The 17,896-nt window shown below is 31.4% G+C and overlaps 1 protein-coding gene across 1 annotated transcript; it reads left to right on the forward strand.

Moving 5' to 3' along the window:
• Positions 1 to 8,808: 8,808 nt before the first annotated feature.
• On the forward strand, positions 8,809 to 10,175 carry LOC114276340 (Late embryogenesis abundant (LEA) hydroxyproline-rich glycoprotein family). Its single transcript, XM_028218128.2, has one exon. It carries the CDS (start codon positions 8,947 to 8,949, stop codon positions 9,610 to 9,612), a length of 666 nt encoding a protein of 221 aa, XP_028073929.1. The 5' UTR covers positions 8,809 to 8,946; the 3' UTR covers positions 9,613 to 10,175.
• The last annotated feature ends 7,721 nt before the right edge of the window (positions 10,176 to 17,896 follow it).

The following is a 17,896-nucleotide window of genomic DNA, read 5'->3' on the forward strand; positions in this document are numbered from 1 at the left end:
GAGTTGCTCCAGTGTCAACCCACCACTCTTTAGGATTTCCAACCAAGTTAGCCTCAGACACCACAGCAGAAAGGTTGATGTTATTCACTCCGTCAGAGATGTAATCCAATTCTGTTACATTGGCCTAATTGGTGGTCTTCTTACTTGTACTTCCATGACCCTTCTTAGGGTGGCGGCAGTCAGAAGCTCGATGTCCAGTTTTGCCACAGTTATAGCATTTTCCTTTGAACTTCTTGTTACTATCGCCTTGTTTAGGACCATCTCCAGTAAACTTTCTTTTTTTGTTATGTGGTTTATGAACTTGTTCAACCACATTAGCCTTGGACTCAATGGGATTTTTCCCATTCCTCTTTTCAGCCTTTCGGTTATCTTCTTCAATTCTTAATCTTACAATCAATTCATCCATAGTCATCTCTTTGCGTTTATGTTTTAAATAATTTTTGAAATCTTTCCAAGCCGGTGGTAACTTTTCCACTAAAGCAGCGACTTGGAATGACTCGCTAAGAGACATACCTTCTGAATGAATATCATGCAAAATTATTTGAAACTTTGAACTTGAGAAATTACCGTTTGGGAGTCTACCATTACAAAGTTCAGAAATTTACCGACGACAAATTTCTTCGTGCCGGCATCTTTTGTCTTGTATTTCTTCTCCAAAGAATCCCACAATTCTTTTGCTGTTTTCAGAGGACTGTATACATTATACAACATATTGTCAAGGCCATTCAGGATGCAGTTTCTACACAGGAAATCTGAATGTTTCCAAGCATCTACAGCGGCAACAACTTGCCGATCACTTTCACCCTCTTTAAGTGCTGGAGCCTCTTCATGGAGAAACCGGGCCAAATTAAGAGTCGTAAGATAGAACAGCATCTTATGCTGCCATCTCTTAAACTCGGTACCGTTAAATTTTTCCGGTTTTTCTCCATGATTGATTGGTACATGAACATGGTTCTGGATAGGGACCGATGTAGGTGTAATAATAGGAGTACCACTGCCAGATGCAGGTTCAGTTGTAGTAGCCATAATCTCTGATTACAAAAATCAGAAAAAATTAAAACACAAATTAATTTTCTAGTTACTAAAACCAGAAAATAAATTATAACAACAAAATAATTTTATTTTCCTTGTAACTAAAACTTAGAAAAATAAAATATCACAATAATTTTCTGTAATACCAATTAATATTCTGCAATTGTTAATGACACCAGTATATTACTACTAGTTGTCAAAGAAAAGAGACAGTATATTACTACTATCTGTCAAATAGCATAAATTACTATTTGTTTTTCGAACCAGAATATTACTTTGAAAACACAGAAAATTAAATACAATGAAGATACCAAAAAAGGAATCTGTCTTAAGATTGTTGGACAATCTTCACTGTATTTAAAAAGATTAAATTCTGTTGTGTACAAAACAACAACAAGAATATAAAAAAATAAAGAAAATGAGCGAATTTGTTTGATTACAAAAATCAAACTCAAAATAAAAATAAATAAATAAAACCACAGATTTTATTTTGTTACAAAAACAAAAATAAAATCTGATTAAATAAACAAATAAAAAACAGAATAAAATTAAACAATTTACTTGGTTAATTTATTTGAATAACTTTTCTGATCAAGTCCAGTGTTTAACACTGTGTCCTTAAGATAGATTCGTCCTCTCCACGGTGCTTTCAGAATTTGGACGTCTATCTCCCAGGATGAAATGATCTTACCACAAACAATAGCAGCACTACAAATTGTTTGCCTTACGAACACACTAAGTGTTTACACTCTTTCTTTCAGAAATAAAATGCAGCAAGATGAAGAATATAATTAGCAGAGGTGAAATCCGAAATTTCTGAATGAAAAATATCAAATGAGGGTGGTCCTATTTATAAATGTAAAGGTGGCTCTAGGTTTTAAATTGAACAGGTATGATACCTGTTGGTTTTGAATTCAAACAGATTTGAATCTGTTGATAATTCAAACAGATAGCAAAAAAAGGGAAGGGCCCTGTTTGGGTGTGCATTAATTCCAAACTAGTTTATTTCTGTTTGAAAACAAGAAGGGCCCTGTTTGGATGTACAGAAAATCCAAATCAGTTTAATTTGAATTCTGGATTTTATTTTACCAAAAAATAAAATTAAATTCAAATGTTTTTGGCCCAAAAAGATTAGAAACCCAACCACGCACGACCGGACGGACGGACGGCGGCGCGCGCGCGTGTGGTGATTTTTGGGTCCAATGGGTCTAGCCCATTTTGCCCATAACCTCTCCCTCTAAAACACTTTGGTACCCCTTGGGGCACACCCCATGTATCTCACTCAAGCCTTATAAACCCTTTCAAAACTTCCCACCAAATCAATGTGGGACAAGCCAATTTACAACCTTAAAGAATTTCCACCAAAACTCTATTTCCATGGAGCACACTTTGGCTTCAATTTCCCATTCACTCGGTAATGGTTTTGAGCAACCAAATATACCACGTGAATCACAACGCGGCATAGAACGCGTTACCACTTTGACCCGAGTAAATCGACACTCGGGGCCCACCTAAAAAATAGACCAAACTTGAGAAAAAATTTTGGTTTTACCCAGAATTTTTCTACCATTTCCAACAGTACTTTGATCGAAAATGACATGAAATTTTTTTGACTATATTTAAATTATAAGAAGATAAAATATTCTAACTTCAAAACAAAAAGGGATGAAATGAATTTTGCGGTAAATATCATAATTCAAAAATTATTTTCCTGCTAAATGGTACATTGTGAGAGATAGAAAACATTACTAAACAGACCATCAAAACAAAAGTTTGGGAAAACGGAGCTGCTGGGTAGCTCGAAAATTGATTGCCCTGAATGGCTCAATTGTCGAAAACGCGTCGTTTTTACTTTTTTTTTTTCCTTTCCCTCTTACTTCCGCTTCTTCCTTCCCCTGGGCAATCTAAAAAATTAAAGAAGAAGAAGAAGAAGAGCCCCAAAAAATCAAACAGTAGCAAAATCTAATCTGAGAAAAAAAAAATCAAAATCAAAACTCAAAATCAAAATCTAAATCTAAAATCAAAACCAATTGGTTTTTTTTTTCCTCCTCTTTGCTTCCTCTTCTTCCTTCCCCTTGGGCAATCTGAAAAATTAGAGGAAGAAGAAGAAGAAGAAGAGCTCAAAAAAATCAAACCCAAAATCTAAATCTAAATCTAAAATCAAAACCAATTTCAACAGAAAAATCAGCATAAAAAAAGAAGAAGAAGAAGAAGAAGAAAAATAGCACTAGTTTCAGCAAAAAAACAGCTCCAATTTCAGCACCAAAAAGCACCAATTTCAGCATCAAAACAACACCAAAACAGCAGCAAAACAGTAGCAATTTGAGCAAAAACAAGACCAAAACAACAATTTCTTCTCCTCTTCTCCTCCTTCTCTTCCTCTCTTCCTCCTCTTCTATTTCCACTCTTCCTCCGCTACTTCTCTCTTTCTCTCTGTTTTGGTTCAATTTTGAAAAAGAAATGAGAAGTGGAAGGGAATAAAGGAAAAGAAAAAAAAAAAGTCAAAACGTCATCGTTTCCAAAAATCGAGCCATTTGGAGCAATGGTTTCGAGCTACAACACATTTTGCTTGGAAAAAATTAGTAAAATTAACATTTTATATCTATCAATATTTGACATTGAAAGGGTCAAGTGAAGTGACATGCCCCCTGATTCTAGAAATAATAGTAATCAACATAAACGGTCATTTAAGTGCATTCACCATTTGGGGGAGAAAAACACACACGCGTATAGGGTGAACTACGCTGACACTCCTTAAAGTTTATATTTATTATAATTTTTTTCTCATCTTTTAAAAATTATATCTCTTCTTTGAGGTTTAAGTTTTATTACAGATCCCTCTCTCAACTCTTTTAATTTTTTTAAATATCAGTTTTATTCTCATTGGGTAAATTACATTGATACCTTTCACATTTTAAAAATTACAATCCCTTCCCTAAAGTTTAAAGTAATATTACCGTTTGCCCCATCGGTTAGTATTAGTTAGGATAAAAATTCATTGAAAAAAAAAATTCATTGAAAAAAAATTAATTGAAAAAAAAATTAATTAAAAAAAAATTTGTCAGTAAAATTTTTAATTTTTTTTTTAAAAACTAACATAAAATTATTTTTTGAATTTACGTTTTTTGCTCAAATTTACAAACTAAGACAATTATTTATAAACCAAAAAAATTATCAAACAAGTTTTTATGACAGTTTTTTAAATTTTTATAAATATAAATTGAAAACTAAAAACGAAATAGTTACCAAACAAGCTTCAGATGGTAAAAATATCGTAACATTAACAATTAATTAAATAAGTTACCAACCTAAGAAATGATTTATCAAAAAATTCTTAGGCTATGTATGGTTTGATTTTTAGAAATTTCTTTTAAAAATTAAAAATTAATTTGGTTAAGAAATAAAAAATAAAAAAATAATTTATAAAAATAATTTCGTTTAAAATATAATTTTTTTATTTTTTATTTCTTAAACAAATTAATTTTTAATTTTTAAAATTTTTTCTAAAAATCAAACCATACATAGCCTATGAATCTTTTGATTAGTCATTTCTTACGTTGGTAACTTATTTAATTATTTGCTAATTTTACGACATTTTTACCATCTGAAACCTGTTTGGTAATCATTTTGTTTTTAGTTTTCAATTTATATTTATAAAAATTTTAAAAACTGTCATAAAAACTTGTTTGATAATTTTTTTGGTTTATAAATGGTTGTCTCAGTCAAGGCCAGTCCTGAGTTTTCGGGGGCCTAAAGCAAAACAATTTTTCGGAGCCTTTTAGATATTCATAAAAATAAAAATAAAAATCACCCTGTTTGGTTTAGAATTTGCAAAAATAATTATTTGAGTTTGCAAATCGTATTTTTTTTATATTTTTTGTATTTGGCAAGTTTTTTTTTTTCAAAAAAGAAAAGCACAAATATTACAGTTTTTAAGTGTATCTAAATTAGATGTATCTACAAAATACATAAATAAAATTGCGTAAAATATTTTTAAAAACACTAAAAAACACATTATTGGGCCATAAAAAGAAAAGGAAAAAAAAAAAGGCCCCACAGATATATACATATATTTTATATTTTATTTTTTTAATTGGGCTAACAACTAACACTTGTAAATATTTTTTAACTGTGCCTTTTATCAATTGGGCCAAACAGAACTTTTGAGGCATTTTAAAATGGCCTAAATTAATTAAACAAAATTGGGCCATTTTGATTTTTTGATATAATACAAGATAATGAATTTTGGGGCCATTTTTTGGGCCTAATTTTTGAGGCCCTAGGCACAGGCCTCACGGGCCTTAGCCCAGGGCCGGCCCTGGTCTCAGTTTGTAAATTTGAGGAGAAAATGTAAATTCAAAAAATGAGTTTACGTTGGTTTTTAAACAAAAATTTAAAAATTTTACTAACAATTTTTTTTTAATTAATTTTTTTTTCAACTAATACTAACCGAGGGGACAATTGGTAATACTATTTTAAACCTTAGAGAGGGGATTGTAATTTCTAAAATGTGAGGGGTGTCAATGTAATTTACCCAATGAAGGTAAAATTGGTATTTAAAAAATTAAAAGGGCTGAGGGAGGAATCTGTAACGAAACTTTAAACCTCAGGGGGGAGATACAATTTCCAAAAGGTGAGGGGAAAACTGTAATAAACATAAACCTCAGGGGGTGTTAGTGTAATTTACCCATATATATATATATATATATATAAGAAAACTTTTATAATATACACTTTGATTTTTAGGTATCACTTATTGTAGTGTTAATTTTGACTTAATTTTTGACTTAATTACGAGAAATTGTATGAGAAGATTTAAATAAGGCCTCTTTTGAAAAGATGGTAAGGTCATCTCCAACGGTTCATTAAACTTGACATTAGATTTGAAATTTGATGAAAAAGTCACTTTTTCTCACTCCAATGGTTTCACCAAATTGATATCAAAATGAGAATGGAACAAAATTTTTATCAAAGTGAGAACACGCTCCAAATTTCAGTATTTCACTGTGCGTTACCGTTTGGGCGTAGCCAACCGGTCAACCAGTCTGATGTCCAGCTAGATGTCCAACCGGTCGACCAGTTCCCTTTCAAATAGATAGGTTCAAACAGGTTAAAAGGCTCAAACAAGTTAAAATAAAATAAAAAATTTAGCCTTACTGGTCGACCGGCCGGTCGTCTCTTCCTTTGATCCACACCGTTGGAGCAAGCCATATCAGATTGAGAAAATGAGTTATTTTTTCCTCAGATTTGGTGAAAAAAGTAATGCACTGTTGGAGATGCTCTAATAAGTTACTTTTTTATTTCTAACCTATTTTAAGTAACATCATCTCTCTATTTTTTTACATATTTTTTCAAAAAAAATTAAAAAAAAAAAAGAGTCAGTTTTTAACCTACTTCTCAAAACAAATATACTTTTGACTTTTACGAAAAATTATGTAATGTGATAAAGAGATGATGTGACTTAAATAGATAAAAAGATGATTTAAAGTACATTATCCCAAAAAAAATTTTAAATTGGTTACGACCAAAGAAGCCTTTGATTATGGTTTAGTAGTATTTGGTTGTGACCCTTAATTATGATAGATTATAGTATTATTTATGACTCAGTTGTGATTAGGGCTTCTTTTTGGAATTTTGCTTATAAATTGTTTATTGGCTTATTTGAGTCACGTTATTTCTCTATTTTTTTTGTATTTTTTTTATAATAAATTAAAAAAACTAATATATAAGGCAGTCCCAAAATGACCTTAAATGCAATTATAATTTTGATTATAACCAAAAAATAATAATAATAATTATGCCTTAAAAGTGCTTGGCTACGTTCTACTAAATTATGACAAAAATATAATTTGATTCGCTAAGGTATCATAACTGGCATATGAGAGCATATCCAATAAAGTTACGTATGTTTAGTATGAAGTAAGGTGAAAAGTGAGTTTTTATACTTTAGGGGAGAAATGCTCAATTCTCCCCAATTTTTTCTCCCCACTCTTTCTAATGGTATGACAAATAATACCAATCAATTAATTCTCTTTAAATTAGAAATAAGCATCGGCCCGTTGGCCCATCCTGTTCCCTGCCTTGTTCTATATTTTTAGGATTTGAAAAGGTTGTTTTAGTCTACAGGGTCAGGCTAAGCCAATATTTTTAGTCTTATATATTAATGAGTTTGACTTAGAATTTATACTTTCAACCTAAACCGGCCCAACGTGGCTTACTACTAAATTAAATAAATAATTATAATATATTAAAAAATATTTTTTTGTTGAGATTTAAACTTTATCTTTATTGATTTTATTGAAACGTAGATTTGTGATGATGTGTGATTGAATTTATTTAAAAAAAAATTCAATTTATAATAATGTTAGTATATTTATTTAAGAAATATAATATGTGATTGAATTTAATTATAAAATATTTTAAAAAATAATTAACATAGCCTGATGAATGTGCTTGGGATTTATAATTATTTTTTGAGATGGGCTTTGACAGATGTAGAGGCCTGATGTTAGGATTGAGCCGGGCTTGAGTAGACATAAAATCTCTTATTATGTAGTGTTAGTTTGGCCTGAAACCAGCCTAGCCTGACAAATGCATACTCCTACTTCAAACTCTTATCTGTTTTTTTTAAATTATTTGTCACATCATTAGAAGGGGAGTTTGGAGAGAAAAATTAGAGAAATGTAGCATAGTTGATTTTAGGGAGTTATCTCTCGTCTTTAGTAATTTTTTTGAACATATTCTGTAATTTATTTATATATAATGAATTGTGAAAGTTAGGATTTTGTGCCAATATAATATAATATTTTTATTAAATATAATAAAATAAAATTTCTTTTACAAGAGATAATGTTAAGGTGGCGTAATTTCATCGTCCTATGTACAGTATAATAGTTTAAGTGTAATTGTCAAAATATTATATTTGATATATTTATTTAAAAGGCATATGAAACAAAAATTAAAGATTACAGAGTTAACACAAGTACGCGATGTTAAGGCTGATAAATATTATAATATACGCATTAAAGACTGTGATCTGCAAACGGCGAAAAATTATTCAATGTGTGTGAAATGTTACGTGTGTACAGTTAATCATTATACATTATATTTTTCATATTCCTCAATCATCTGATACAAAATTATTAATCTTATCTTATTTATCAATTTTTCATATTTCTGTAAAAAATCACGTTAATCAGATATCGATAGCTATTTCATCGGATCAGATTTCTATCAACCGTTGATTTTTTCATCGTTAAATTTTTTTTATATACAAAACTGATTTGATCATATAATTATCGATATCCGATCAACATGATTTTTTATAAATATATAATACTTAACGAGTTTTACACATTGAATGATTCAAATTATTAAAATGGAACTCGTGGTGACTCTCATAAACCCAACAACACTTTCCAATTTGATCAAAGATGGTAGGAAGTCAAACACATTTATTAATATGGATAGAGATAAAATGTCAATTCAGTTCAATATATATATAATGTGAATTCATAATTAAAAAATTGAAAAATGAGCCATACCGATAAGTCAAAAGTTTAAAAATACATACTAATTGATCAATTTGAAGCTTGGAAACGCAGCTGTGTTAAGACTTGGTTGGGAGAGCTTTACCGTCCTTATAATCCTAACCGGTTCGAACCGAATTAGTCGGAATCCTAAATAGATATCCGAATACCGGTGATTTAAACCTAAAAAAAAAAAAGTTTGAAATCAACACGTGAAAACTAGACCACAATAGTAGCGTCACTAGCATTGTACTATAAATAAGCTACACAAACAAAATTATCCCCACACCTCCTCCTCCACCTCCATCTCCACCACCACCACCACCACCACCACCACCACCTTCCACCTCTCTCCTTCCCCAAGACCACCAACCTCCCAGCCACCATGGCGGACAAGGAGCAGGTTAGACCGCTAGCCCCTGCCTCTATCCGCCCTCGTAGTGATGACGAAGAAACCGCCCTATACCTTAAAAAATCACACCGAACAAAGTGCATCAAGTGTTGTGGTTGCATAGCTGCTCTCTTTGTCATCCTTGTCATAGTACTCATAATCTTGATTTTCACAGTTTTCAAAGTCAAAGACCCCATCATAAAAATGAACAGTGTCAAGGTCAATAAGCTCGACCTCATCACCGGCACGACGACGCCACGCCCGGGTTCTAACATGTCCTTGACAGCTGATGTCTCGGTCAAGAACCCTAACGTTGCGTCGTTTAAGTACAGCAACACCACGACGGCGCTATACTACCGGGGGACGGCGATTGGGGAGGCTCGGGGCCCACCAGGCCAGGCCAAGGCCCGAAAGACCATGAGAATGAACGTGACTGTTGATATCATCATGGATACGCTTACTTCAAACCCCAATTTGCAAAGTGATTTGAACTCTTCTGGGCTTTTGAGTATGACAAGCTTTACTAGGGTTGGTGGGAGAGTGAAGATATTGAAGATCATCAAGAAACATGTTATTGTGAAGATGAATTGTACTATGTTTATCAATCTTACAAGCCAGGGTATTCAAGAAATGAATTGCAAGAGAAAAGTCAAGCTCTAGCTATGGTATATTTGGTTATTTGTTTGTTGTGGTTTAGATTTTAGAAGCAGTATTGTAGAGTTATTTTCCAAACCCTACTGGTTTGAAATCTTATTTCTAGTGGTTTTAATCTTATTTTCAAACTCATGTTGTTTCATGAAGTTCTGTTTTTAAATTATAATTTTGGTGTCAAAATTTTATTTTCAAAATACACTATAAGAAGGTTACTATAAAGTTTTTTGAAATTGTGTTTTTAAAATACAACTTTTTGGTGAAAATAAAATTTTGAAACCATGAATTTAGTAAATAATGTGAGTCTTAAAATTAAGTTGAAAACCACTCATGACTGAGAAATAAGATTCGAAACCAATTGAGATTGGTTAAAAAAAACTCCAATATTATATACATAGGAGAAGTTATTTCTCATAGCTGTAAAATTTGGACTCACTGTCAGTCAAAGAGCACCTCTTCTACTAGGTGAACCTTTGATCTAGTGTATCGGAGTTAATGGATTGTGCCATATATAGTTTGTAATAAGTATTGAAGTTTGAATTATTATTATTGTTGTTTGCTTTGGATTGTTATATGATATTTGAGCACTATATGGAAGTTTTTTTTTTTTTTTAATCTCCTCACTACCTACTCTTGAGCAAGGATCCTCTAGAGTGATTTTTCTCTAAAGTTTTCTAGAGTGCTACATTGTGTGGTTGAGATTTACTGACAAGTCACATCAATTTTTCTGATGTGACTTGCCAGTAAATCTCAACCACACAATATAGCACTCTAGGAAACTTTAGAGAAATTTCACTCTAGAGGATCCTTGGTGCCTACTCTTAGGGTTGTTTTGGGAAGTGCAAAATAAATTGATTTTTTTATTTATTACAAAAAAAATATACAAAAAGTAGAGATTTGATATGATCCAAATAAACAAAAAAATAAAAAAGTTTAGCTTAGAAGCCACTTCCCAAAAGAGGCTTTAATATTCCAAGTTCAAGCTGCTATTTTAATGTTTGTTTTGGACTTGTAATGGCTATTTCTATTTTATTTTTATTTTTTTGGAACGGGCTATTTCTAATCCTTAAATCAATCAATAATATTCTTTGTGTTAAAAAACTACTAAAATAATTTTCGCTTTTATTCAATGAAAGTTCTATTATTGTATTGTGCACTAGCCTCATGGTTGAACCATTTTCCTCTTGAATGGAGCTTTATGACACATTAGTAAAAAATAAAATAAAAGGGTTCATATATGTCCCATGGATGTTTCAACATATGGGGGAATGGACCCAAAGAACGCATATTTTCAAATTATATAAGTTAATTCTAAATTTTATTTTTTTGGATACTCACCCAATCCTATAATTTTTTTATTATGTCTGAGATTAAGGAAATTCTATAATATACTTCCTTTTGGAGTGTGTACTATATGCATCAATTATGACATTTGTGATATTTGCTTATGACATATTGTGATGTTAGTCATGACTTCATTATGACTCATTGTGATGTTGATATTGGTTATAGCATTATTTTTATTATGATTTAAAATATCTTTAGTTATACGTTATGCATGTTTGGTTATGACTTCTTTTTTTTGTTTTTTTTGTTTTTTTTGTTATGACTGAAAAAGATTTAGTTAAGAAAAAATGCTTCATTGACACAATTTCTCTCTCACGCTCCTACACTCCTCTCTTTTCTCAAAACCTTGTAGCTAATCTTTCCACGTTCTTCGGGGGGTTCAGGAGAAGATTTTGTGTGGATGTAACACTGCGGTTAGTTATGACATTTGTGATATTCAACTCTACAAATGTCATAATTTGTATATAGTACAAATCCTAGCAATACCCCTAAGATTAACATGGTTCGGTTTGGAATAGTTTTAAAACAAATCAGACCAAATTGTTACTTACGATTCTATAAAATTTGGAATCAAATTGAATAATAAAATTAGATTTAATTGCAATATCAAATATTAGGTTTGAGATTATGATTAGAATTCATTAAATTTGATTATAATATCAAATATGAATTTAAAAAAAGAAAAAAGACAAAGGAAAGCTCTCATAATCATTTGATTAGTCAAAATACCCAGTGGAGAATTCACACAATAAAATGAAATTGGTTGGGCAGTATATTTGGGAGAGAGAGAGAAAGATGGATTTTAGGTCAAAATGAAACACATCATTTTGAGAATGAATGGAGTTGCTTTCAATTTCTTTCTCCATTAAATTTCTCCAGCAATTTGTTGAAATTTTGCCAATGCCAATTGGTCAACATAACGACTTAATATTCTCATTTAAAAAATAAAATAAAATAAAATAAAATAAAATAAAATAAAATAATTGGGGTTGTGATGACCTTGGTCTTGTAACCATCATCAGTCAAATAAGCCAACTGCTCCCCAAAGCCGTTTGTATTGTTATGCAGGAAATTAGTCTCAATCACGCGATAAATAATAATGAAAAGAGTAATTATATACATAAACACAAGACATATGTGGTTTAGTGAGATATCTACGTCTACAGTGAAGAAACAATCAAAATTCAATGTTTGCAATAAAATTACAAAATCGCTGTGTAGCGCTCTCTCTGTTTTTCTCTCTTAATCCTAAAATGTATAAACTGATACAATTTATACGGTAAAGTCTAGTGGGCCAAAACTATACTACAGATTTATAAATATCAATTTCGGCGTGATCCTGCACTACAAAAATTTAAGATTTTAGAAACTAAAATTTAGGGATAAAATTATTTTTTAGAGACCAAATAATTTTGTTGCAAAAAGTGTCGTTATTATATTTTTAGCAACAAAAATTTGACATTATTGATGAATTGTTATTCTTTTGGGACCAAATTTTTTGTCTTAAAAAATAAACCATTTTGAGACCAAATTATTTTGTCCCTAAAAGTCTATTTATTAGTGACATTTTTAAAATTTTGTTGCTAAATACCTTATTTTTGACTTTTCAAGACAACCTTTTAGCGACTATACTCATGACAATGAAAATTAGTTCCTAAATGTCTTTTGCAACAAAATTTTCAGTTGTAGAGACCAAAATATTTAGTTTCTAAAACTCTTATATGTTGTAGTGTTGACCCGTCAGGATCTCCCCCCACCTCCGACTGAGAGTATAGCGAATACAAAATGCCTCACATGTATAAATTATATACATATAATACATAGCAAAAAAATAGTAATAACAACAAAAAAAAATATATATATATATATATATTTGCATTTTTTACCATATGATATAATAGAAAATAAAAAATATTTTCCTCCACTATCGTTATTGTCACCACTGTCACCGCTAACTTTTGAATCACTTCTTGACTATTTGTGAAAAAATTTAAGGTGCCGTTTGGTAACACTTACGTTTTCAGTTTTCTGTTTATATTTACAAAAATTTAAAAAACTCAAATAAAAACTTGTTTGGTAAAATTTTTGATTTATAAATCAGTGGTCTCAGTTTATAAATTTGGCCAAAAAATGAAAACACAAAAAATGTGTTTCCATTTTGAGTTTTCAGTTTTTTTTTTTTTAACCACCCAACACTAGCCACCACCCGCCACCATTTTCCTCACCGTTTTCTGCCACCACCACCCACCCGCCACCATCACCCACCACCCACCTGCCACCCACTCACCACCACCACCCGCCTGCCACCCACTCACCACCACCACCCACTCCTTGCCACCACCACCACCACCACCACCCACCTGCCATCTACCACCCACCACCTGCCACTACCATCCACCGCCGGCCACCACCACCCGCCACCTACTTGCTATCACCACTCACTACCCACCTACCACCACCATCCACCACCTACCACCACCAGCCACCTGTCACCCACACGCCCCGACCCCCACCACCACCACCACCACTACCACCACCCCACCCGCCACCTACTTGCCATCACCACCCACCACCACCACCTACTCGCTACCACCTACCACCTACCACCCACCATCGTCACCAACTTACCCACCCACCACCTATCCGCCACCACCCACCACCACCCGCCATCCGCCACCCACTTGCCACCACCACCAACTACCCGCCGCCACCACCACCACCACTACCCACTCGCTACCATCCACCACCCGCCACCGTCACCCACTCAACCACCATCACCACCCACCCGCCACCGCCACCGCCACCACCCGCCACTGTCATCCACCCACCCACCCACTACCAGCACCCACCACCCACCTGCCACCAGCACCCGCCACCCACCTGCCACCACCACCACCACCGCCCACTCGCTATCACCCACCACCCGCCACTGTCACCCACCCACTCACCACCACCAGGTACCCACCACCCACCGTCACCACTTTTCACCACCCACCACCGCCACCGCCACCGCCACCACCCACTCGCTATCACCCACCACCCGCCACCGTTACCCACCCACCCGCCACAACCCACCACCCACCGTCTTTCGCCGCCACTTGCCACCACCGTCTTTCGCCGCCACTTGCCACCACTTGCCATTTTTCACTCTTTTTTATATTTTTTAAATTTTGTAAACATTTTGTCAATTACCAAACACGTTTGTAGTTTATGTTTTTCTAAAAATAAATAAAAACCAGTTTATAAAATTTTTGTAAATATAAACTGAAAACGTAAACGTTACCAAACACACCCTAACTGTCTAGCTATGACTTTTATATGATTGTGATTTTATTTTATTTTAACAAGTTTCATCTCTGTTTAGCAACTACAAAAAAGAAAAAGAAAAAAAAAAGTCAAAATTTTGTGTTTAATAAAGTTTTAATATTGGTATTATTTAAAAAAAGCTTCAAGCCTTTCCGATATAGAAGGACTAGCGTATGCCCGCACCTAAAGGTACGGTGTAAATAATGTTAGGATTAAAATATATTTGTAATCCCAACACTATTTAAATTTATTTTTTAATTTGATAAAATCACAAAATTATTAAAAAAAATTAGAGTTCTCACAAAACTCTTCACGAAAACTCGCTTTTACTTATATAATATATAGCTAGATAGATAGATGTGCCTGACATATATACAATTTTCACGAGTATACATACAATATTACTTTTGCTTATATAATTATATGAAAATTGTATGTATGCCCATAATGTCGTAGTGTATTACGGGCATACAAGCATTGTATGAAAATATGTGTAAAATATATTAAACAAAAAGAAGAAAATAAAAAAAATAAACAAATAGAGAGAAAAAATAAAAATTGGAGAAAATAAAAAAATAAAAATAAAAGAGAGAGAAAGGTGGAATCATGGGATCATGGAAGGATGTGTGAGAAAAGAAAAAAGTAAGAGAGATAGAAACGGGAAAGTAAAAAATTTATATGTAGCATATTTTTTTGAGAAATATATCTCAGTCATTATTTTATAATTTGAACATATCTGAGCCATCCAAATATCCTAATAAGACAAAAATATGTTGAAGATTCAAAAATCGTTCTGCTTTATTAAAATATGTTGAAGATTTATATAAGATCTAAATTTATGAAATCTATCAGGTATTCAATATATTTAAAAATAATAATTAATTGTTCAAATTCATTTAATTTGTGGACTATAAAATTCATTAATTTAATCTCTACTACACACAATAAAATCTTACTCCTAATTCTGGGATCGTAGACTTTTCCATATAATATGAATAAAAATAAGTGAACAAAAAGGAGAAAATAAAAAAAAATAAACAAATAGAGAGAAAATTAAAAATAGGAGAAAATAAAAAAAAAATAAAAAGAAAATAGAGAGAAAGGTGGGATCATAGGATCATGAAAGGATAGGTGAGAAAAGGAAAAAGTATAAGAGAGAAACGGGAAAATAGAAAATGTACATGTAGAATATTTTTTAAAAAATATATCTCAGCCGTTGTTTTATAATTTGAATAGATCTAAGCCGTCCAAATGTCCTAGTAGGACAAATTTAAAAACCATCCTGCTTTATTATATAGATGTTGAAGATTCATACGAGATCTAAATTTATGAAGTCTATTAAATATTCAATATATTTAAAAATAATAATTAATTATTCAAATTCATTTAATTTGTAGACTATAAAATTCATTAATCTAATCTCCACTACACACAGTAAAATCTAACACTTAAATCTCGGATAGCAGACTTTTCTATATAATATGAATAAAAAATAAGTGAACAAAAATTAAAAAATTAAAAAAAATAGAGAGAAAAATAAAAAACCAAAAATAAAAGAGAATGAATGTGGAATCATGGGATCATAGAAGAAATGAGTGAGAAAAAAAAAAGAAAGAGAGAGAAGCGAGAAGTGAGAAAATAAAAAAATGTACAAGTACGATATTTTTTGAAAAATATATCTTAACCGTTGTTTTATAATTTGAATAGATCTGAACCGTCTGAATATTCCAATAAAATAAATATGTATAGAACAAATTCAAAAACTATCATATATATATATATATATATATATATATTATAATTTACCTAAACTTTCCCGTGGACTAAAAAGTTACCGATTGGCATTTAAAACTTTAGCTTTAAAAAGTAAAAAAGTTATTAAAATGCGTACTAGTGTTCTAAACCAATTACATAGTGGAACATTTCTATTGTAAAATATGTTAGACTCAATTTTGTTAGGTATTTTAGAAGCAAACGGTAAATTATTTGGACTTATTACGTGCAACTTATTATATGCTAAAAGCAGATAATTAGAAAGTATAAATCAAAAGAACTCACACCCAACTAATGAATAATCAATTTTTTAAATATTTATGCCTAATAAGTTACAAGTAAAAATTATTTCAAATAATTTGACATAAACTCTCAGAATAAAAAAAAAATTATAAATAACTCAAATATATTATACCAACAAATCTCTTTAATATGTATTACAATTTTTCATTAATAAAAAATATTATATAAATAATATGACATACTACAAGGAAATATCTAATTTTCCTGCAGGAACCCAACAAAAGTGCCAAATGGGACAAAAAAATTGGAAGATGACGTATGACTGACATATTTCAAGTAGGCCCCGTAACAAATATATATAACAATTGTGGTCCTACACTGCAGTGTGGTAATTTGTTGGGGCCCATTATTTCTACTAAAAGAAAATGCTTATACTTACAAATTTAAAAAAAAAAATATTAAAACTTTGTTTTGTATTTATTTTTATATAAATATTTATAAAGAATTTTCACCAGTTTTGAGAATTAAGTTTTCATTCATCCCCTTTATCCCTCCGGCCACTTTCTATCCGTCACTGGCTTCAACCATTACATCTTACGATTCTTTGGCCACCAATTTTATTTTTAATATTTTCAATAAACAAAAAATAAATAAAAACTTTGTGGTGATGGTGATTGGGCGAGCAACTCCAACCACACTCTCTATTTTTTACTAGTTAAAGTATGAAAAAATATACTCTTTATTTTACCTAATTACTTTAGTTATTGTGTTCTCCAACCGCACTCTTTGTTTTAGCTAATCATTCAAACTAACTTAATTAATTTTTAAAACAAAAACTACTAATTGTTGATATTTTACTAATATAAATTTGCCCATACAAACATACAAAACCTGTAGAATGAGGAGAAAAAAATACAAAATACAAAATAAGTTGTTCCGTAATTCATCAAACAGAATTGAAAAAAGATATAAAATTGCTGCATACACATGTACATTTATGAAATATATAAAATCTCAAACCCAAGACATAAATATACAAAAATTCAAGATATATACATACATATTTGTTTGGAGAGCCTGTGGGGCTCTTCAATTGTAACCACCAAAAAAGTAGGATGGTAAAGTAGTTAGCTCAATAGTCAACCCATTGGAGCTCAAAATTAGAGTTATATTAGCCAAAATGTCTAACAAGTTTTTTTTAACTATCCCCTTGGAATACTCTATGACTAGAAGTTCTAATCGGTTTGATTTTTAAAATAATTTTCAATTTAAAAAAATAAAAATAAATTAGTTTGACAAAAAATAAACACTAAATTTTTTTTTCCAACTTTTAAAAAGGTCAAATCATATGAAAATGATGCGTATTATTTATTTCTTTACCAAATTACTTTTAGTATTTTTGAACAAATTTTAGAAAATTAATTTTGAAAACCAAACCAATTAAAGTCTCTTTTTTCTTGTTTATTTTACTTAAATTTCTTCTATGCTATATAGTTTTTTTTGATCGAAAGAAAAGGAAGGACATCATAGCTTCCACAGGTCCTGACCTCGGAGTAATAGTAGGATCCAGATCCACTTCACAATAAGGGTTATAGAGTTTTACTACAAGAGTATAACACGTATT

This window comes from Camellia sinensis, chromosome 5 (assembly GCF_055761805.1).
Source record: "Camellia sinensis isolate YWXY chromosome 5, ASM5576180v1, whole genome shotgun sequence".
Classification (NCBI taxonomy): Eukaryota; Viridiplantae; Streptophyta; class Magnoliopsida; order Ericales; family Theaceae; genus Camellia; species Camellia sinensis.